Below are 24,265 nucleotides of genomic sequence, written 5' to 3'. Positions count from 1 at the left end.
TTTGGTTTCTTAATTTCATTTTTGGATTGTTCATTGCTAGCATATAGAAATACATTTGGTCTTTGTATATTGATCTTGTATCCTGTGACCTTGCTGAATTCATTTATTATTTCTAATCATATTTTCATGGATTTTTGTTTTTCTTTTTATTAGTGATTCTTAGGAGTTCTCTATGTAATTTGTTTTATATGTTCCAGATATTTTTTCCCAGGTATTCTGTTTGCTCCCCCCGCTTTTTTAAGGGTTTTCATTTTTGTTTTATCATGTATGACAATATACTTTTTAATGGCTTTCTGGTTTGTATCCTGCTTATTAGGAAGAATCTCCTGTCCCAAAACTATAAAAATAATTTTTCTATATTTTCTTCTAGTACATTCACAGCTTTGTTTTTGTGTTTAAAATATTAATGCATTTGGAATATATTTCTGTGACTAGTGTGAGGCTTTTTACTTTTTCTTCTGAATGAATTTTCAGTTCTCCCACCATTTATTAAATAAGCCAGTCCCCCCCCACACAATGTGTTGAACTCCCATCTCTGTCATATCTTAATTCTCTTAGAATTGGGTCTTTTTCTAGACTCTCTAGACCAGGGGTTACAAACTACTCTCTGTAGACAAAATTTGGCCTACTGCCTGTTTTTGCTAGTAAAGTTTCATTGGAACCCAGCCATGTCCATTCATTTACATATTGTCTCTGGCTGCTTTCATATTAAAAGGGCAGAGTTGAGTAGTTGTGACAGAATTTATGGCCTACAAAGCTTAAAATATTTACTATCTAGCTCTTTCCAGAAAAAGTTTGTGAGCTCTTGTTCTAGACTCTCTTCTGTTTCATTAATATATTTACCTTTCTATCTTTAATTGTGATGTTTGCTGTAGGTCTCTAGTATATGCCTTTGATCAGATTAAGGAAGTTCTAAAAAAAAAGTTATATATATATGAAGTATAGTTGTATAATATTACATAAGTAACAGGTGTACAGTATAGTGATTCACAATTTTTTAAGGTTATACTCCATTTATAATTATAAAATGTTGGCTATATTCTCCGTGTGGTGCAGTATGTCCTTGTAGCTTATTTTATACCTAATGGTTTGTAACCTCTTAATTCCCTACCCCATGTTGTCCCTCCCCCCCTTCCCTCTCTCCACTGCTAACCACAGTTTGTTCTCTATATCTGTGAGTCTGGTTCTTTTTTGTTACATTTACTAGTTTGTTGTATTTTTTGGTTCCATATATATAAGGAAGTTTTCTTAAATCTATAGTTTGCTAATTCATTTTTTCTTTCTTTTTAACCAAAAAATGGATGTTGAGCTTAATTTTTAAAATTTTCCAAATGGAGGAATTCTCTGGTGGTCCAGTGGTTAAGACTTGGGCTTTCACTGCCATGGACCTGGGTTTGATCCCTGGTTGGGGAACTAAGTTTCCACAAGCTGAGTGGTGTGGCCAAAAAAAAGAAAAATTTCAAAATGGAAAGTTTTGTTATTGTTGCTAATATCTAGTTTTATTATATTGAGGTTAAAAAAAATGTGGTCTATAGGATTTCTCCTTTTTAATGATTGTTTTTGTGGTCTATTTCACAGTCATTTTTTGTAATTATTCCATAGTTCTTCATAAAGATTGTAAGTTCTTGACTGTTTGGCTAAAAGGTTCTTTATTAAATCAATGTTTTAAATTATTATTCAAAGCTTTTTTATCCTGTGGGTGTAGGTCATAACTTCTGAATGACATGTTAAAATCTCCCAGTGTGATTGTGAATTTGTGTTTTGTTCCTTACATATATAATTTCAACCTGTGTGTATTATTTTGTTGTAGACTTATCTTATGTAAATAGGACTAACAATTAACTAGTATGCACTGGTATAGCATACTGGCTGGGATTCGTTCTGATCTGTTTAACTCTATGCCATATCAGTTGTTAAATAGTTTTAATATCATCCTGCTATTAATAGCTTATAGTTGGATTTGGGGTTCTTTTGTTTCCCCTGCATACTCCCTATCTCCAAGAGACTTTGTCTTAAAATAAGGACGTTTTTTCCTGCCCTTGTAATTTTATGTTTTCCATCTACTCTGCTTGTTGTTGCTTCTCCACACCCCTTTCCCTGCCTTTGCTAGGTTTCTAAAAATTGTGATGAGATTGAATATTTGTGTATGTGTGTTTATATATTTATATAATTTTTATTTCCTGTTCTGTGAACTGCCTGTTTATATCCTTTTACCTATGTCTATTGTGTGATTGGTCGTTATCTTGATTTCATAGGAGCTCTTTATATTAAGAAAATTCTGTGATGTTTACTAAATTTTTTCTCAGTTTTTCTCTTCTCTTTTGACATTGTTTATAGTTGTTTTTTCCCCCAGCCATCTTATTTCCATAGACTATGCTTTGCTTTTTTTCCTTCTCCTTCCTTTTTCTTGATTTATTGTTTTTCTTTGATTCTTTCTTTCCTGCTAATGATTTGAAAATTATACATGCTAATTCTATGCTTCCCTTAGTTGCTTGGAAATCATCATACACATTTAAACTGAAGATGCCTTGTACTCTTTGGAAATAGATTACTGTCTTTTTCTTTAGCCTTTTTTTGCTTACTCCCTTTTTACATATGTTTCATAGAGTTGTGAATCTTATTCCAGACTACAATAATGTTAAGAAATTAATTTTTTAGTCAGTCTTTCCCAGTGATTATTTAGACCTCACAGCCACGGTTATAAACATCAATTTAAATTTAATTATAAATTACTAGTTTCTTTGCACAACCATTTCTTTTATTCAGTGTATTCTTTCTTGGATTTCTTTTTATTTTTCCTGGATGATCTAGCATCATTTTTTCACAGAACAGTTATATGGCTAAACTGCAGTTGTTGTTTTTTTTGTTTTTTTTTTGCGGTACGCGGGCCTCTCACTGTTGTGGCCTCTCCTGTTGCGGAGCACAGGCTCCGGACGTGCAGGCTCAGCGGCCATGGCTCACGGGACCAGCTGCTCCACAGCATGTGGGATCTTCCCGGACTGGGGCACGAACCCGTGTCCCCTGCATCGGCAGGTGGACTCTCAACCACTGCGCCACCAGGGAAGCCCTAAATTTTGCAGTTTTATATGTTCTAAAATGTTTAATTTTGCCCTCATATTTGAGTAATAATTTGATTACTCAATTTATTGAGAGATAGATTCTTATAAGTGTCACTTTGCTCAAAACACTGAAAACATCATGTCATAGATGAGAAGCTTCATGCCAATTTCTAGAGTAGAAAAGCTATGTAGGACATTGCTATGACATTATAGAGTGAAAATTTAAAAAGAAAAAAGTTGCAAAGCAATATTTGTAGTATATCTTGCTTATACATATGTGGGTATCCATAGAGAGAGAGGTCTGAAAGGGTATTTACTAATTATTGTCAATAGTAATTGATTGTTCTGGTTATCTAGTACCATGTAATAAACTGCCCCAAAAGTTAGTGATGCAAAATAGCAACCATTTTATTGTGTTCGTGGATTCTGTACATTGGGAATTCATATAGGACACAGCAGTGATGACTAGGCCCTCAGATGGGAAGGCTTCAGTGGTCACTGCCATGTCTGATGCCTCAGCTGAGATCGCTGAAGGATGAACTCAACTGGAACTGTCATCCTGCGTGCCTACTTGTGTCCTCTCCATATGGTGGTTTTGTGACAGTTGGACTTTCAGGGAGGTTCAGGATTCCAAGTGCAAGTGTTCTGTAGTGAAGCTGCATTGGCCTTCTGTGACTGAGCCCCAGAAGTCACATAGTATCATTTCACCACACTCTATTAGTTGACGCAGTCACAACCTGCCTAGCACCAAGGGGAGGGGACATAGACCCTACCTCCTCATGGGAAGAGTGTCAGGGAATTTGCAGCTATGTTTTGAAACCGTCACGGTATTGTCATGGACAAGAGTGCTGGCTAAATGATGGCAGGAATTTTTTTAATCTCTTCTGTTCACTACTGATCCCCACAAGAGTGCCTGGTACATAGTAGTGTTTGATGAATACATGTTGAATGAATGAGTTATGGGGTTTCTGCTCTTCTAATGGCTTTCTGTATTATATGAATAAGCATATGTTATTTTTATAAATAGAAACAAAAAGCAAATAAAAAGTGTATATCATGTTAATGTTTTAATTTCTTTCATTATATCCTAGATATTTAAATGATTTCTATGAGCTGGAGCTACAGCATGGTTCTGGTGTTGTGGGTTGGAGCATTCCAGTGACTAAAGGGATTGTGCCTTCTCCAAGAGAATCCCACACAGCTGTTATATATTGCAGAAGAGATTCAGGAAGTCCTAAAATGTATGTTTTTGGTGGAATGTGTGGTGCTCGCCTTGATGACCTATGGCAACTTGACTTAGGTAAGCTTAAGTTCATTCAGGCTCAGGAATTCATTATGATTGATAAAGGCAAATATAAAAATTGCTTTGAAAAATATTTTTGATTACAGTTTTTATTGAGTTGTACTTGATATGAGTGATTGCTGATCAGTCAAGTTGAACAAATGAATATTTGATTTATGACAGTAACTCTCCTGAGCTCCCTATAAGTCAGGTCACCATATATTCTGGTTTGCCTTGGATGGTCCTGGTTTATGCTTATTGTGCCACGTAATTATCAATAGTACCCCTTTCACTCTGTGAGATGTCCCAGTTGAGGATGATTGAATTTATGTGGTTACTCTGTCTACAGGAAATGTGGCGTTAGTAATGTTACTGCTGGTCAGTGAAAAACCTCCTTGCATAGCTATTTTAAGGGATCGTAGGAATGAATATTTGGAGGGTATGTGTGCTCCCACTTCTGAGTGTCTTCTACACAATATGCTCTTGCTTAAAATGTTAAAATCCTTAATCTGGTTTTAATTCAAAATCAGTAGCACCCTAAATACACCTCTCCATTACAAATACTAACATTCAAGTGTAAATAGATTTCTGTGATTGGCAATTTATGTCAGCTGGAAATGTTTATTTTAAGATGAAATTCAAGTAATGGTTTTGAAACCCTTTGCTTCATTTTTGTAAGTCCTTTTTTTTAAAATTCTGCAAGTTGAAGTAATTTGCTATTATTAGATTAAGTTGCTAATATACTTATTTTTACTTTTAGAAACTATGTCATGGTCAAAACCAGAAACTAAAGGGACAGTGCCACTTCCACGAAGCCTTCATACAGCCAGTGTTATAGGAAATAAGTATGGTGTTTTTCTGTTTTTTAGAGTTCCTTTTTTTTGTCTTTTTAACAAACTTAAGAAAGATAGGTACAAAGAAGAGTGATGCTGCTAATTTCTTAAAAACGATTTAATAATGTTTGATTGTGCTTAGTGAAGATAAAGTAATATGCCCACAGGAGCTAAAATACTTACTGTGCATAAAGTAAGTATTTATTGGGCATAAAGTAATATGCCCATAAGAGACAAAATACTTACCATTTTCTTGTCATGCTGCCTCTTTTACTTCTTCACATTCCTTACAATATCATGCACAGAGTAGGTGTTATATAAGTGTAAGGTAGAGTGTTGTCAAACTGATCTGTCCTCCATCAACAGATTTGACACACATAACTCACTGTTTCTTTTTATATATTTTACATATTTTTCACGTATTGATTTGTACCCAGGTGTGTATGGCAGCGTCTATGCTCAATGATTATACTTTGGATGGTGTTATGGATAGAATGTGGACTCTGTAACCAGATTGCCCGAATTCAGGTCTGAGCTTTGATACTTGTCCTATCTGTTCTGGGGCAAGGAAACTTTATTTGTACCTCAGTTTCCTCAAGTATAAAATGTGGATAATAATAAAACCGCCTTCACAAGACTGTCATGAGGATTGAGTGAATTAATACATATAAAATGCTTCAAACAGTGCCAGGTACATAGAGAGCACTCCGTAAAGGTTAGCTGTTACTATCAACAAGTTCCCTTTTTTGTGCAACATTGGGCCAGAATTAGGAATATTGTTTAAATAGAATTTAAGTAAGTGTTTACCTGTGTAGGGACTTCACCTTAAAAGTAATGTTTTAGGAAACAGCTAGTTGTAATTTAGAACCTCATTAGTTCTTCTTAAAAAATAGCCATAAACAAAACCTAATAAGATGTTCATTTTTTTAAATAGCAGAACCCTTTTATAACATGTAGTTTTTCCATTGGAATTCTAATATATAAAATAGATTTAAAAAAAATAGAGCTTCTCTGGTTGACATGAGGCTACATGGCCTGAGCTCTTCCTGATGAGCCTTTCTTCTTCAGCAGCCATCGGGCATGTCTCGAGAACCCTTAGGGCCCTGAGGAACGTAGTCTAATGGTTTTTGTTCGATGATATCAGTGACCAAAGTTATAAGAAACTTAATTCTCTTTGGTTACTATACACATACAATTCTAAATTTAACTTTGGATGTCATAGATCATTTGAGTATCCTTCTGGCAGGCAACCCTTAGTTTATTGCATACATTATTGATTTTCAAATGTATTATAATTGAAATATTTCCCACTTTGAATAACTTGCCAGAGAGTAATAATTTTGATTCTGTATTGCTTCATAAAATTATAAACTCTTGAAAGAAGACCACTTTATTCACTATCGTATTTCCATTACCTTGACAGTGATAAGTGATTTATTAGTCCTGAAGCTTTGAGTCAAGAAAAAATAAATTTGTCTATTCTTAGCATTTTAAATCTGAAAAATAAAATTAAAGCTTTAGGAAAAAAAAACAGCTACTTTATGTTTTCTTTTTTTGTTGTTCAGGATGTACATCTTTGGTGGATGGGTTCCACATAAGGGGGAAAATATTGAGACTTCACCTCATGATTGTGAATGGAGATGTACCAGTTCATTTTCTTACTTAAATCTTGGTGAGTCTTTTAAGAGTTATTAAAATAAAGTTTACTAATAAAATAACTTTTGTTATTTTGTCATTTAAGAAAAGTAGATTAATCATGGATATTTCTGTCTTTAGATACAGCAGAGTGGACTACCCTAGTATCAGATTCTCAAGAAGACAAAAAAAATTCAAGACCAAGACCAAGAGCTGGACACTGTGCTGTTGCAATTGGCACTCGATTGTATTTTTGGAGTGGAAGAGATGGCTACAAAAAAGCACTGAATAGTCAAGTTTGCTGCAAGGATCTTTGGTATCTTGATACTGGTAGGTAAGAGTATTTAACAAATACAGTTTTTCCTTTAGATAAATAAATAATCAAATGATGTCTGTCTTTTGAGACTTACTGCAAAGCCACTGCCTCTCTCTTTCATGTTGGTTTGGCCAAAAAGTTCATTTGGGTTTTTCATACGTGGAGATGGATAAATTCAGGACGTATTTTGGAGTTCTTGTTGACAGAACCGACTGATTTGGGTATGGCAGATGACAGAAAGAGAGGAAAGAAGGATGAAGTTTTTAGCTTGAATAATTTGGTGGTATTTCTATTTATTGAGCTGGGAAAATTGCGGAGAAAACAGGCTTGTGGAGAAAATGGAAAGTTCCATTTAAACCCTGCTAAGTTTGAAATAAGGAGATCAAGTAGGCAATTGAGGGAATAAAGAAGTCTGGAAGCCAGTAGAGAAATCAGATCTGAAGATGTAGTATGTGTTGTTTTATGAGAAAAGCAGATTATAAAACATACCTATGATTCTAGTTTTTCTTTTAAGTGTATAAACAGAAAAATCTGGAAGGATACACTGTGTACCAAAGTATTATCTAAGAGGTGAGATTATACATTTTTTTAAAAGGTTTTCTCTCTTATCTGTATTTTCTACAGTAGCATGCATTGCTTTTATAATGTAGAAAGTTTAATTTTAAAATCAAGATACTTGAAAAAGTAATAAGTGGAACAGTTAAGTTGGAGACTAAATGCTTTCTATGCAAGAAGTACATACTAGCAAGGAGGAAAAACTATAGAAAATTGAACTTACTGATTCATCTTTGAAATTGGAAATTATGAGCTGAAGTCCAAGGATAAGCTTCTAATCAGTCTCTGAGATTAGAAGAAAAATGTGCACATATAAATTTTTCTCAGTAGCAAATATGTCACTTTAACCAGATTCTATAAGAGATCTGTGACTTTTAAAAGATTAAAAATCATTGTCTCTGAATGGCCAGTTTTTCCATAAACCTTTCCATAAAAGGCTGTGGACAGGAATATCTTTCTAAAAGTAATCATGGCCACTATCATAAAGGCAAAATTTAGATTTTGCTTTTCCTTGTGATAACTTGGCCTCAGTTTGGGCAGGGGAGGGGAGTAGGGTTCTTCATCTTGCCTTTCTTCACTTTTAGTTAAGTTTTGTGCATTTGAGTTCATATAAAGATTAATATACTTCCATAAGTGTTTTTTATGAAAAATAACAGTCTTTTGCTCACACTTTCCTCCCATTTTCCTTGCTTCACAAGCATGTGCTTTCAGCTCTGTTAAACAGTTCTTATGGTATTTACTTACAGTTCTCCATATAACATGAATATGTTACTTTTATTTTTTTTCAGTTTAGGCATAATATGCTCACTTTCTACCGTGGAAGTTAAGGATTTCTCTCTTCTTCCCACCACTCCTCACCTCTCTCCTGTGCACCTTCCCTAACCCCTACTCTCTGAGTATGATTGATTACACCATAATTTTGTTAGATGAGTGTTCAGTGTTTACATTATAACCATATAAATGCTATTCACAGGTGAGCTATGTAGAATATTGTGAATATTTTTTGTTTGCCGTCGATTAATAATGGTCACTTTGTTTGTTTTAGATCTGTATGTATTTACCACTAATTCAGTCTATGCTCTCATTTGTTTAAATCTTCTCTCATTATGGTTAGATGCATCAGATATTCTATCAAATTTCCTCATCTTGAAGAAATTTCTCCTCCTCCAATCTGAGATGATTGCCTTCCACAAATTGAGCACACCTATCATCTTGGAGTCTCCCTTCATCATCTTTCTGGGGATATCTTTTGCCTCTCACCTGTGCTGGATTCCCTGTTTCCTGGATCTCATATTTTTCCCTTCGTTAGTTTACATCCTCATTTTTGTAGAGCACATCCCAGGAAAAGGGTGCATAGGTGATAAATTTATTTTGAGATCTTGCATTGTTTGAAAATAAGTTCAGTCTTCCTTCCTACTGAATTTGCAGTTTGAGCGGAAATAGAATTCTATATTGGAAGTCATTATCCTTCAGAATTTTGAAAGCTGGGAAAAAATTTTTTTGAAAGTTGTTATATTCAAACTTCAGGTGTTTTTGTTAGAATCTAAACCACTTCTGATTTTTGGTCCTTTTAAATGTGACCTTTCCCCTGATAGCTTTTAGAATTTTTTCTTTGTCCCTACCGTTCTTAAATTTTATGATGATGTATCTTGTTGTGTGTCTATTTTTAATCCCTTGTGTTGAGTACTCAGTGGGCCCTTTCAGTATGGAAACTCATGTTCTTCAGTTGTGAGAATTCTCAGTTTATTTCACTGATTTACACCCTTCTGTTTTCTCTCTTTTTCTTCATGTAACTTCTTTTATGTGGGTGGTGTACCTCCTGGACTTGTCTTCTTATTCTCTGCTTTTGTTCAGGTATGGGTTGCCTTACTTTGAAAAACATAAATAAGCTGGATTGTGAATAGGATCGTGGAGGAATTTCCATGGGAATAGTTGGAGGAACTAGGCTTAATTACCCTCTAAAACAGGGACATTAGACTGTTTTTGTAAAGACCCAGAGAGTAAATATTTTAAGCTTTTTGGGCCATAACGTCTCTGTTACACCTACTCACGTCTACAACTGTAGCATAAAAGGAGTCATAGACAATACCTAAACAAAGGAGCATAGCTATATTTCAGTGAAACTTTATTTATAAAAATAGGCAGAGACTGGATCTGGTCCATGAGCCATAGTTTGCTGACCCCTATTCTAAAAGATACAAAGAGATAGATATTAGACTTGTTCTATAAAGATTAAATTATGGTGTATAGATTTCAACTCACTAGAAAAATACATTTTCTTATATAACTGTCCAGAGATGGAGTGTACTGCCTTGGGATTTGTGAGTTCCCTAATTTGATAGGTAAACAAAAAGACAGGGATATTGTAGAGATAATCTTAGGTCCTTTTTTCCAGTTCTAATAGTCTATGATTGTTATTGTTTTAGAAATGTTGGTAACATTTTATTCCAAAATAATTACCTGTTTTGGTTAGTACAAGTTTTTCTTTTTTTTTCTTTTATTTTTTTTGCGGTACACGGGCCTCTCACTGTTGTGGCCTCTCCCATTGCAGAGCAAAAGCTCTGGACGCGCAGGCTCAGCGGCCGTGGCTCATGGGCCCAGCCGCTCTATAGCATGTGGGATCTTCCCAGACCGGGGTGCGAACCTGTGTCCCCTGCATCAGCAGGCAGACTCTCAACCACTGTGCCACCAGGGAAGCCCTGATTAGTACAAGTTTTGATAAGAAGGTATTAACTTCAAAGAAGTTACTTCAAAGAAGTTTTTCCAAAATATCATGTCCAAATCATTTTTGCCAACATTAACAGTATTTCTGACATGTATGCTGTTGGCTCAAAATTGGGTCATAAAATTAAAAACTTACCAAGAAGGTAAAATAGCATAGCTGTAACTATAAAGTACTTGGTTTTTCCCCACACTTCTAGGATTAAATATTTTTTTAATTTGATGACTCAGCTTGGAACTAAATTATTTTGTTTATAGATTTATTCATATAAGGAATTAGATAAATAAAATCAGAACTCCAAATTATTTTTATTTGACCTACTATAGCTATGTTTATCTGAGTAAATTTTTTCCTCCTAGTAAACAGATGAAATGTTCATTGCTGATGTTTTCAGAACTCCAGGTCCACAAGCTATATAGGCAAACTATTGATACATTTGAAACTTTAATACATAATACCAATATTGTTCTTTAGAGAAACCACCGGCACCATCACAAGTACAACTGATCAAAGCCACTACCAACTCTTTTCATGTCAAATGGGATGAAGTGCCCACAGTTGAAGGCTATCTTTTGCAGTTGAATACAGACTTGCCGTACCAAGCTGTGTCATCAGATTCTTCAGCAACACCAAATATGCAAGGTAACATAATTTTCACACTTAAAGCGTGTATGCTCATATGCTTCACGAAAGAAAGATAGTGTAGAAAAGCTTGTGATTAGACCTGGTTTAAGAAATTTTATTCTATGATGTTTCCTGCCTGAAAAATATGTTTCAACTCTGAAACTTGACTGTATTACCATTATGGTGTAGTAGAACACATAGGCATGTAGGGTAGAATGTTTTTTCTGGAGTTCATTTTGATGTACTTTCTTAATCTGACGTGCTACTTGACTTCAGGAGATGGTTTTAATTAGTTTTCATAAATATTTCAGCTTCTTTCAAAAGTATTTTTAACTAACAGGCACTTGGAAGGAAAGTAAAGGCAAATTTAATTTTACATGTTCTTCCAAAAAGGATTTCAGTCAACTATTAAGCAGACTATTAAGAAAACAGGTAAACTTTGATAAATATGCAACTTTTTAAACCTTTAATATGTAACTTTTAAAAATATTTGATTGTAATGTATTTTCTTGAAGCTAATTTAGAGCATATCAGTCTGAACTTTCCCATTCCTACAGGAGTCAGGATGGACCCACACAGACAAGGCAGTAATAGCATCATTCCTAACAGTGTAAGTTGAAAAAATTTATAACAGTAAATGAATGTTTATGGTTACAGTCCCAATTTTTATTAATATTTTTAGCATATTACCCTAGGACAGGGGTTCTGAACCGTGGCTGCACATCACAATCACCTCTGAGATTAAAAAACAAACAAATAAACACAGATTCCCCATGCCTTTCCCCAGATCTAGTGAAGCAGAATCTTAAAACGATGCCCAGATAACTCTGTTTTTAAGGAAAGCTCCGTATATCATTGTGACAGTAGCCTGAATTAAGAACCCCTGGCCAAGAGATTGAAGTCTCATTACACATAGTATCAGAGGCTAATACAAACACACAAACACACACACACACTATATATATACGTGTATATATATATATATACACGTATATATATATACACACACATATATATGTATATATATGTGTGTATATTTATATATATTTATATGTATGTATATATATATGTTTGGTTTTTTTTTTTTTTTTTTAATTTAGGTGGTACTACAAGGTTTATAATGAAGAGCAATGGTTTCCTGCTCTGCTCCTACTTGCCCTTGATCCTGCCTCTAGAAACAACTACTTTCAAATATTTTAGCTCTCTTCTGGTATCCACCTTTGTGCTTTTAAATAAAATCCTTGTGCTGCCACTTCTTGACTTTCTAGTTTTAGGTCAATTGTCTTTAGTAATGGAAGATGAAGATTTTATGATCTCTTAAAATATTGCCATTTCCTCCCCTTCCTCTTCCCACATCCTTTAAATATGTTTAGTTGAATCATTATTTGATATTTACATTGTGATGATGACATATTCATAGGTGAGCCATGTAGTGTGCTGTGAACATTGTTCCTTCTTCATGTAATTTTTTGTTTTTCTTGGCATTGTTAACTGCCTCACTTTTTCATTTGCTTGGTTTTCTTCTTGCCTATCATTAATTAATACTCAGATTATCCAATAAAATAATAAAACTCCTCTCAAAATATTCAAACATATAAGGTAGTCTCTTTTTTCTTTCTTCACCACCCCCTGCCCCCGGAACCATTCCTCCCAGGGCCTCTGTTTTGGTGCTCTAGTCTGTACTAATTCTTCTCTAAGTCTGCTACTCAGCTGTCAGATTAGAACTTCCATTTGTTTCATTTTGGAAGTTTCTTTTACCTCTTTTCTGTGTTAGAGTCCATTGATCTCATTTCATTCTTTCTTGGTATTCTCCAGTAATTTCCTGAGAAAGGGTTTATGAAAGGTAAACTTTTTGAGATCTTACATATGTGAAAATGCCTTTTCTCTGTTCACGTTTGATTGGTAGCTTGGCTGCGTTATATATAGAATTCTGTATTGGAAATGTTTTCCTTAGAAATGGTAAGGCATTTTCCTACTGTCTTTTAGCATTCAGTGTTGCTGTTAAGAAGTCTGTTGCCACTCGGATTCCTGATCATTTATGTATGACCTAATTTTTTTTGTTTTAATCCCCAGTTCTCTGAAATTTCAACAGTGATGTACCTTAGAGTGTGTGTCTTTGCTTCATTCACTGTACTGTGCAGTCAGTGGGCTGCGTCATTCTGGAAACTCATGGCTTTCATTACTGATTATTTCCTCCTTCCACATTCTCTTTCTCTTTTTTGGAAACTCCTGTTAATTGAATGATGGTCCTCCTGAACTAATCCTCTGATTTTACTTTTTACTTTCTATTTTTCCTCTGTCTGTTCTGCTTTCTGAAAAGTTTCTTCATTTATGTTATAAATCTTCTATGCAATTTTTAAATATATTCAACCACATATTTAATCTCTAAAAGCCTGCTCTTATTCTTTATTTCTTTTATGACATTTTATTTTTGCTTCATGAATGTAATATTTTCCCTTATCTCTTCAAGAATTATGCTTTTTTTTAAAAAATGGAGTTATATTCTGCTCTCAACATTATTTCTTTTTTTCAAGCTCCTTTTAAAAAAAATTTGTTTTGGTCTTGGACTTCCATGTTAGAGGCTGTTATCAAATGTCTGGTGATGCTTGGCTGTCCTTTCATGTTTAAGTGAGGCGTTAAAAATGAGCTTGGAAGATGTCTTAGTCCATTTGGCCCGCTATAACAAAACACCATAGCCTAGGTGGCTTATAAACAATAGACATTTATTTCCTGCATTTCTGGAGGCTGGAAGTCTGAGATCAGGGTGCCTGCATGGTAGAGTTCTGGTGAGGAACCTCTTTAGGGTTGCAGACTGCTGACTTCTCATTGTATCCTCACATGGTGGAAGGGACAATGGATCTTTCTTGGGCCACTTTTTTTTTTTTCTTTTTTTTTTTGGCGGTACGCAGGCCTCTCACTGCTGTGGCCTCTCCCCTTGCGGAGCACAGGCTCCGGACGCGCAGGCTCAGCGGCCATGGCTCACAGGTCCAGCCGCTCCGCGGCATGTGGGATTCTCCTGGACCGGGGCACGAACCCATGTCCCCTGCATCGGCAGGTGGACTCCCAACCACTGCGCCACCAGGGAAGCCCTGGGCCACTTTTTTTTTTTTTTTAACATCTTTATTGGAGTATAATTGCTTTACATTGTTGTGTTAGTTGCTGCTGTATAACAAAGTGAATCAGCTATACATATACATATATCCCCATATCCCCTCCCTTTTGCATCTCCCTCCCACCCTCCCTATCCCACCCCTCTAGGTAGTCACAATGCACTGAGCTGATCTCCCTGTGCTATGTGGCTGCTTCCCACTAGCTATCTATTTTACATTTGGTCCATGCCACTCTCTCACTTCGTCCCAGCTTACCTTTCCCCCTCCCCGTGTCCTCAAGTCCTTTCTCTACATCTGTGTCTTTATTCCTGTCGTGCCCCTAGGTTCATCAGAGCCTTTTTTTTTTTTTTAGATTCCATATATATGTGTTAGTATACGGTATTTGTTTTTCTATTTCTGACTTACTTCACTCTGTATGACAGACTCTAGGTCCATCCACCTCACTACAAATAACTCAATTTTGTTTCTTTTTATAGCTGAGTAATATCCCATTGTATATATGTGCCACATCTTCTTTATCCATTCATCTGTCGATGGACACTTAGGTTGCTTCCATGTCCTGGCTATTGTAAATAGTGCTGCAATGAACATTTTGGTCCATGACTGTTTTTGAATTATAGTTTTCTCAGGGTATATGCCCAGTAGTGGGATTGCTGGGTTGTATGGTAGTTCTATTTTTAGTTTTTTAAGGAACCTCCATACTGTTCTCCATAGTGGCTGTATCAATTTATATTACCACCAACAGTGCAAGAGGGTTCCCTTTTCTCCACACCCTCTCCAGCGTTTATTGTTCGTAGATTTTTTGATGATGGCCTTTCTGACCGGTGTGAGGTGATACCTCACTGTAGTTTTGATTTGCATTTCTCTAATGATTAGTGATGTTGAGCATCCTTTCATGTGTTTGTTGGCAATCTGTATATTTTCTTTGGAGAAATGTTTGTTTAGGTCTTCTGCCCATTTTTGGATTTGGTTGTTTGTTTTTTTGATATTGAGCTACATGAGCTGCTTGTATATTTTGGAGATTAATCCTTTGTCAGTTGCTTAGTTGGAAAATATTTTCTCCCATTCTGAGGGTTGTCTTTTCATCTTGTTTATGGTTTCCTTTGCTGTGCAAAAGCTTTTAAGTTCCATTAGGTCCCATTTGTTTATTTTTGTTTTTATTTCCATTACTCTAGGAGGTGGATCAAAAAAGATCTTGCTGTGATTTACGTCAAAGAGTGTTCTTCCTATGTTTTCCTCTTAAGAGTTTTATAGTGTCCAGTCTTACATTTGGGTCTCGAATCCATTTTGAGTTTATTTTTGTGTATGGTGTTAGGGAGTGTTCTAATTTCATTCTTTCACATGTAGCTGTCCAGTTTTCCCAGCACCATTTATTGAAGAGGCTGTCTTTTCTCCATTGTATATTCTTGCCTTCTTTATCAAAGATAAGGTGACCATATGTGCATGGGTTTATCTCTGGGTTTTCTATCCTGTTCCACTGATCTATATTTCTGTTTTTGTGCCAGTACCATACTGTCTTGATTACTGTAGGTTTGAGTATAGTCTGAAGTCAGGGAGCCTGCTTCCTCCACCTCTGTTTTTCTTTCTCAAGATTGCTTTGGCTATTCAGAGTTTTTTGTGTTTCCATACAAATTGTGAAATTTTTGGTTCTAGTTCTGTGAAAAGTGCCAGTGGTAGTTTGATAGGGATTGCATTAAATCTGTAGATTGCTTTGGGTAGTAGAGTCATTTTCACAGTGTTGTTTCTTCCAATCCAAGAACATGGTGTATCTTTCCATCTGTTTGTATCATCTTTGATTTCTTTCATCAGTGTCTTACAGTTTTCTGCATAAAGGTCTTTTGTCTCTTTAGGTAGGTTTGTTCCTAGGTATTTTATTCTTTTTGTTGCAATGGTAAATGGGAGTGTTTCCTTAATTTCTCTTTCAGATTTTTCATCATTAGGGTATAGGAATGCAAGAGATTTCTGTGCATTAATTTTGTATCCTGCTACTTTACCAAATTCATTGATTAGCTCTAGTAGTTTTCTGGTAGCATCTTTAGGATTCTCTATGTATGGTATCACGTCATCTGCAAACAGTGACAGTTTTACTTCTTCTTTTCCGATTTGGATTCCTTTTGTTTCTTTTGCATCTCTGATTGCTGTGGCTAAAGCTTCCAAAACTATATTGAATAAGAGTGGTGAGAGTGGACAACCTTGTCTTCTTCCTGATCTCAGTGGAAATGGTTTCTGTTTTTCACCATTGAGAGCAATGTTGGCTGTGGGTTTGTCATATATGGCCTTTATTATGTTGAGGTAAGTTCCCTCTATGCCTACTTCCCAGAGAGTTTTTATCATAAATGGGTGTTGAATTTTATCGAAAGCTTTTTCTGCATCAATTGAGATTATAATATGGTTTTTATCCTTCAGTTTGTTAGTATGGTGTAACACATTGATTGATTTGCGTATATTGAAGAATCCTTGCATTCCAAGGATAAACCCCACTTCATCATGGTGTATGATCCTTTTAATGTGCTGCTGGATTCTGTTTACTAGTATTTTGTTGAGGATTTTTGCATCTATGTTCATCAGTGATATTGGCCTGTAGTTTTCTTATTTTGTAACATCTTTGTCTGGTTTTGGTATCGGGCTGGTGGTGACCTCGTAGAATGAGTTTGGGAGTGTTCCTCCCTCTGCTATATTTTGGAAGAGTTTGAGAAGGATGGGTGTTAGCTCTTCTGTAAATGTTTGATAGAATTCACCTGTGAATCCATCTGGACCTGGGTTTTTGTTTGTTAGAAGCTTTTTAATCACAGTTTCAATTTCAGTGCTTGTGATCAGTCTGTTTCTATTTTCTATTTCTTCCTGGTTCAGTCTGGGAAGGTTGTGCTCTTCTAAGAATTTGACCATTTCTTCCAGGTTGTCCATTTTATTCACATATAGTTGCTTGTAGTAATCTCTCATGATCCTTTGTATTTCTGCAGTGTCAGTTGTTACTTCTCCTTTTTCATTTCTAATTCTGTTGATTTGAGTCTTCTCCCTTTTTTCTTGATGAGTCTGGCTAATGGTTTATCAATTTTTTTTTTTTTTTTTTTGCGGTACGCGGGCCTCTCACTGTTGCGGCCTCTCCCATTGCGGAGCACAGGCTCCGGACGCGCAGGCTCAGCGGCCATGGCTCACAGACCCAACCGCTCCGCGGCATGTGGGATCTTCCTGGACCAGGGCACGAACCCACGTCCCCTGCATCGGCAGACGGACTCTCAACCACTGCACCACCAGGGAAGCCCTATCAGTTTTTTTAATCTTCTCAAAGACCCAGCTTTTAGTTTTATTGATCTTTGCTATCATTTCCTTTATTTCTTTTTCATTTTGTTTCTGGTCTGATCTTTATGATTTCTTTCCTTCTGCTAACTTTGGGGGTTTTTTGTTCTTCTTTCTCTAATTGCTTTAGGTGTAAGGTTACAGTTTATTTGAGATTTTTCTTGTTTCTTGAAGTAGGATCGTATTGCTATATACTTCCCTCTTATAACTCCTTTTGCTGCATCCCATAGGTTTTGGGTCGTCGTGTTTTCATTGTCATTTGTCTCTAGGTATTTTTTGATTTCCTCTTTGATTTTTTCAGTGATCTCTCAGTTATTTAGTAGCATATTGTTTAGCCTCCATGTGTTTGGATTTTGTAGTTTTTTTCCCTGTAATTGATATCTAGTCTCATAGTGTTGTAGTCAGAAAAGATACTTGATATGATTGCAATTTTCTTAAATTTACCAAGGCTTGATTTGTGACCCAAGATATGATCTATCCGGGAGAATGTTCCATGAGCACTTGAGAAGAAAGTTTATTCTGTTGTTTCTGGATGGAATGTCCTATAAATATCAGTTAAGTCCATCTTGTTTAATGTATCATTTAAAACTTGTGTTTCCTTATTTATTTTCATTTTGGTTGATCTGTCCATTGGTGAAAGTGAGGTGTTAAAGTCCCCTACTATTATTGTGTTACTGTCAGTTTCCCCTTTTATGGCTGTTAGCAATTGCCTTATGTATTGAGGTGCTCCTATGTTGGGTGCATAAATATTTACAATTATTATATCTTCTTCTTGGATTGATCCGTTGCTCATTATGTAGTGTCCTTCTTTGTCTCTTGTAATAGTCTTTATTTGAAAGTCTATTTTATCTGATATGAGTATTGCTACTCCAGCTTTCTTTTGATTCCCATTTGCATGGAATATCTTTCTTCCATCCCCTCACTTTCAGTCTGTATGTGTCCCTAGGTCTGAAGTGGGTCTCTTGTAGACAGCACATATACGGGTCTTGTTTTTTAATCCCTTCAGCCAGCCTGTGTCTTTTGGTTGGAGCGTTCAATCCATTTACATTTAAGGTAATTATCAATATGTATGTTCCTATTCCCATTTTCTTAATTGTTTTGGGTTTGTTATTGTAGGTCTTTTCCTTCTCTTGTGTTTCCTGCCTAGAGAAGTTCCTTTAGCATTTGCTGTAAAGCTGGTTTGCTAGTGCTGAATTCTTAGCTTTTGCTTGTCTGTAAAGGTTTTATTTCTCCGTCGGATCTGAATGAGATCCTTGCTGGGTAGAGTAATTTTGGTTGTAGGTTTTTCCCTTTCATCACTTGAAATATGTCCTGCCGCTCCCTTCTGGCTTGCAGAGTTTCTGCTGAAAGATCAGCTGTTAACCTTATGGGGATTTCCTTGTATGTTATTTGTTGTTTTTCCCTTGCTGCTTTTATTATTTTTTCTTTGTATTTAATTTTTGATATTTTGATTAATATGTGTCTTGGCGTGTTTCTCCTTGGATTTATCCTGTATGGGACACTCTGCACTTCTTGGACTTGATTGACTATTTCCTTTCCCATATTAGGGGAGTTTTCAACTATAATCTCTTCAAATATTTTCTCAGTCCCTTTCTTTTTCTCTTCTTCTTCTGGGATCCCTATAATTCGAATGTTGGTGTGTTTAATGTTGTCCCAGAGGTCTCTGAGACTGTCCTGAATTCTTTTCATTCTTTTTTCTTTATTCTGCTCTGCAGTAGTTATTTCCACTGTTTTATCTTCCAGGTCACTTATCCGTTCTTCTGCCTCAGTTATTCTGCTATTGGTTCCTTCTAAGGAATTTTTAATTTCATTTATTTTGTTGTTCATCATTGTTTGTTTACTCTTCAGTTCTTCTAGGTCCTTGTTAAACGTTTCTTGTATTTTCTCCATTCTGTTTCCAAGATTTTGGCTCATCTTTACTATCATTACTCTGAATTCTTTTTCAGGTAGACGGCCTATTTCCTTTTCATTTGTTAGGTCCGGTGGGTTTTTGTTTTGCTCCTTCATCTGCTGCGTATTTCTCTGTCTTCTCATTTTGCTTAACTTACTGTGTTTGGGGTCTCCTTTTCGCAGGCTGCAGGTTTGTAGTTCCCATTGTTTTTGGTGTCTGCCCCCAGTGAGTAAGGTTGGTTCAGTGGGTTGTGTAGGCTTCCTGGCGGAGGGAACCTGGTGCCTGTGTTCTGGTGGGTGAGGCTCGATCTTGTCTTTCTGGTGGGCATGACCGCATCCAGTGGTGTGTTTTGGGGTGTCTGTGAACTTAGTATATTAGGCAGCCTCTCTGCTAATGGGTGGGGTTTTGTTCCTGTCTTGCTAGTTGTTTGGCATGGGGTGTCCACCACTGGAGCTTGCTGGTCATTGAGTGGAGCTGGGTCTTAGCGTTGAGACAGAGATCTGCGAGATCTCTCGCTGATTGATATTACTTGGGGCCAGGAGGTCTCTGGTGGTCCAGTGTCCTGAACTCGTCTCTCCCACCTCCGAGGCTCAGGCCTGCCACCCAGCTGGAGCACCAAGACCCTGTCAGCCACACAGTGTTGGCGTTCACCATCAGGAAAAGGGGGTGCTCATGCACTGCTGATCCACTTGTGAATTTTTCAAGTTTTTGTGAAAACAATCTTGCACAATCTGTTTTAAAAAAACCCACAAAACTCTTGGGCCACTTTTATAAGGCACTAATCACAGCCCAAAGCTACTTCCTAATATCATCACCTTGGGGGTTACGTTTCAACATATAAATTTGTGGGGCACACAGACATGTCAGACCATAGCAGCTCTATGCCTATGGGCATGCTTGATTAGTAGACCTTAATGAGGGTTTTTGAGTGAGGATCTACAAATATCAGTATCTTATCTTGTGAACCAGTGGGTTTCCCCTGAGACTTCTCCAACCTCTTGCTTAAGGACTCTAAGCCTGGCTATCAATATTCTGGGAGCTTAATGCAGAGAGGGCAGTGTCTTTCTGTTCAGTATGCAGACTTTCGCTTAATCCCCATTTTTAGTATCGGTGCCCCTCCTCCATCCTCACCAGAGAGACTCTGTACCATGGTCCAGAGACTCCCATTTTAATCTTTCTACCTATCTCCCTTCTTCAGTTCGAATGGAGGTGAGGAATCTGTCTGCCTTTGTATGCTGGAAGAGCAGAGCTGGGGCTGCAGACACTTTTTATATAGTCTTCTATATGATGGTCCTCTGGTGTTCTGCACTCTGCACTTCAGCCTCCAAAGAACCTGATGCCCCCAATTTCCAAGCCTTTCTGGGCTCTTCAGCAAAACCGGTTCACCTCTCAGTCACTTTCCACCTACAGGCTCTTAGCTTTAGCTTTTTCTGCTTTATAAAGTCATACCTCATTTCTTGCACTTTGCTTTACTGTGCTTCCCAGATAGTATAACATGGAGACTTGGTAGTGAAATAAACTTAGGGTCAAATTCTAGCTCTGCTACTTGCTGGCGGCCTGACCCTGGGTGTGTTACTTAAGATCTCTCTGAGTCTCATTTTTTTCCATCTGTAAGCCAGGGGTGATTTTATCCAATTTATAGAATTCTTATGAAGATTAAATGAGATACAGACTTTATAACTATGTAGCACAAGGCTTGTCACATAATATAATGCTCCTTAATGGTTGTGGCTGTCATCATCATCATTTATTAACAGTAGCACAATCACTATCAATTAGAAGGGAAGTAGAGGGCATATTATGGACAAGTATCCTTAGAGCTATGAGAAATTATAATTGATAATATAGTTATAATTGACATTAAAGGTGGAGACAGAAAAGTAACAAAAAACATGTAACAAAAAAGAGGCAACGATATTGGGGTATTAGAATGAAGCCAGATCACTTTTATGGTTCAGTAGACCTGTAATTATTGCTATATAATAACTGATGTTCACATTGATGATTTGAATTATCAAAAGGTCTAAATATGTTTGTTATAGTGTCTTTAAGAAGACAAACAAATGTAATTAGGAAGATTCCTATCTAGACTGTTTAATGGTGAAGAATATTGATATGTATGTATTAAATCTTGAAGCCTATATGGAAAACTCAGTCATATAGAATAATTCATATGCTTGAAGGTTTCATATAACTGAGATTTTTCTCTTAGGAGTCGTAAAATCTTTAGTGTACATGTCTGATCTTGTTAAGAAAATTTGAATGTTAAATTCAGTATCTTGGGTGTTGTCACCTATGTTACATATGTATTTACTTGAATACTAACTACCACTTGTAAAAATGTAGATTTTTTTTTTTTTTCCCTGAAAATGTATTGTTCCTTTTCCCTTCAGAACTGGTCTTTTGAGAATGAATATTAAATGGAAAGAAATTGTTTCCTTAAACTATTATAAAATTTAAAGTATAATCCTGTACAAATTAAGAATATTATTTAAACTGTTTTGTATTTTGGAAAATTTATTTTCAAAACATTTAAGTTGTAAATTATTTTGCTTGTTTTTTACATGTATTTCTATTTAATTGAACATTACTTGCTACAATAAATTATTTTACTTCTTGTAGATCAGTGATGCAATGAACAGTGCAAAATCTGAACATACAGCTATGAAAGGAACTTCACTGAAAAACAAACCAGAACTCAAAGCATCAACTGATTCTAATGCCACTTTACATTCATCTTTGGCAACTAACGCTTCTAATCATAACAGTTGTGTGGTGGATATGCTAAGGAAAAATGAAGGTATAAAGATGGCATTCTAAATAAAGCTTAAGCTTTTTATAATAATGGTAGAAAATTTTAGAGTCTTTGAAAAAGTAAATGTTATATGGTTTGGATCCATTTTCAAAATATAATATATACCTGCCATATTAACCCTAATTAGAATGATGTCAAGATACCAAGCAAGAACTTACCTGAACAGTAAAGATTAGTTATTAACTATAGAATTTAAATGAGGCGAGCTCTTGTGTACCATTTGAGATTGGCCAGTGTGTTCAGTATCACTGTTTCATTACCCTGTTGTCCTAGCACTTATAACTATCTGCAGTAATTTATTTGGGGCCAGGATTTTGTCTATCTTGTTCACATAAAGTTCTCCAGCACCCAGATTCATGCCTGGTAAATAGTAATCACTTAATAAATAAATACATATTTGTTTACCAAGTAACTGAATTATCCCCAGAAAGGTAGTTCATTTATGAAACTGTTGATTAGCCTGTTGAATTCATGGTACAGCTTGTAATTTGGTGATCCTTATATTTTAAAGTATTTAATTTGAATATTCTGATACCATTCGAGATATATTAAGTGTTGCCTCTGATTTCATTGTCTAAAATTACTTTATAAATCTCATTCTGATATATCCCTGACGTAGGAATATGTGGTTTTATTTTTAATTTGAAAAAATTACGACCTTAAAGTATTCAAGGAAAATAATTTCCTATAGTTTTTCTAATTTTATTATTTGTGGAAGAGGAGAGCACTTTTGTTTTGTTGATTTTCTGATATAAGGGAATCATTTGGTCAAAATTATAAAAGCTTGGTCTTGGACGTCAGTTTAAATTTTTTTTATAGTGATTTTCTATGTCTATCATATAAAGAAGTTTATACTCTTGAAAACAAATATGAGATTTGAGAATCTTAATGTACTCTGAATCCTACTTGTAAGGCAATTTGGATAAAATTAATATTAGTCAAATGGAGAAACAAGAGTGGTTGTACAATGACAGTGTCTGGCACATAGTAGATATTCAAATGTGTGAATGAATGGTTACCCAATTTCAGGTTAACAAGAGGAGATTGGGCTTTTTCTATGTAGGTTGGAGTAGCTGATATGTTTCTTTCTTTTTTCCCTTTTTTGTATGTTTCAAAAGTGAAAGAGTGACACAATTAGTTGTGTTTCTTTTAATTAATTTATTTAATTAATTTATTTTTGGCTACGTTGGGTCTTCGTTGCTGCACGTGGGCATTCTCTAGTTGCAGTGAGCAGGGGCTACTCTTCATTGCAGTGCGCGGGCTTCTCATTGTGGTGGCTTCTCTTGTTGCAGGGCATGGGCTGTAGGTGCGCAGGCTCCAGTAGTTGTGACATGCAGGCTCAGTAGTTGTGGCTCGCGGGCTCTAGAGCACAGGCTCAGTAGTTGTGGCGCATGGGCTTAGTTGCTCCACGGCATGTGGAATCTTCCCAGACCAGGGCTCGAACCCGTGTCTCCTGCATTGGCATGCGGTTTCTAAACCACTACACCACCAGGGAAGCCCCGCGATTAGTTTTCGTTTTTTATTTTGGAAAGGACATTCTAGCCTCACCCTCAGGAAGAGTTATAATAGGAAATGGTTGGGAGACTCGTTAGGAGGTTCTTTTAGGACTCCAAGAGATGCATAGAGACTAAAGCAGTGGGTGGGATGGAGAGGAGAGAATACATCAGTTCAGAGACCTTTAGAAAGTAGCACCTATTAGATTTGGAAACTGGTTAGATATGAGAAATAAAAATGAGTTGAACATGGCTCCCAGTTTTCTGGGTTGGACATTCAGTTGTTGATGAAGATAGGAAATACAGGAGCAAGAACAGATTTGGGGATAAGATAGGTTCAACCTTGAACTTACTGTTTTTGAGGCACTTGAGTTACATATTGGTAAAGATTTCTAATAGGCAGTTGAATACTTAGGTCTGGAGTCTATGAGGCAGTTCTTGGCTAGAAGTATAAATTTAGAAATTAAGAGTATCTAACATGTAAGCTCCACAAGAGCAGGGACCTTGTCTGACTTGTTTACTGCTGGATTCTCAGGACCTGGCACTGCACCTGGGACATGTATTTGAGAGATGTATAATTCGTGAATGGTAGCTAAAACAACAGGAAAATATGCAAGGGGAGAAAAGAAAAGG

The 24,265-nt window shown here is 36.2% G+C and overlaps 1 protein-coding gene across 2 annotated transcripts in view; it reads left to right on the top strand.

The window, feature by feature from the left end:
- Window positions 1-24,265, top strand: part of HCFC2 (host cell factor C2) — a 47,317-nt gene that overhangs the window by 8,760 nt on the left and 14,292 nt on the right. For both annotated transcript variants that reach the window (XM_079937156.1, XM_079937155.1), the window contains exons 4-10: window positions 4,151-4,359; window positions 5,102-5,186; window positions 6,740-6,846; window positions 6,951-7,139; window positions 10,877-11,044; window positions 11,584-11,636; window positions 21,947-22,124. In XM_079937156.1, coding sequence (XP_079793282.1) covers window positions 4,151-4,359; window positions 5,102-5,186; window positions 6,740-6,846; window positions 6,951-7,139; window positions 10,877-11,044; window positions 11,584-11,636; window positions 21,947-22,124 — 989 coding nt within the window. The remainder of the gene's footprint in view (window positions 1-4,150; window positions 4,360-5,101; window positions 5,187-6,739; window positions 6,847-6,950; window positions 7,140-10,876; window positions 11,045-11,583; window positions 11,637-21,946; window positions 22,125-24,265) is intronic.

The sequence above is a fragment of the Stenella coeruleoalba genome (genome assembly GCF_951394435.1).
Source record: "Stenella coeruleoalba genome assembly, chromosome: 11".
NCBI lineage: Eukaryota > Metazoa > Chordata > Mammalia > Artiodactyla > Delphinidae > Stenella > Stenella coeruleoalba.
Note: the sequence above shows the minus strand (reverse complement) of the source record. Positions and strands in the feature narration are given on the sequence as shown.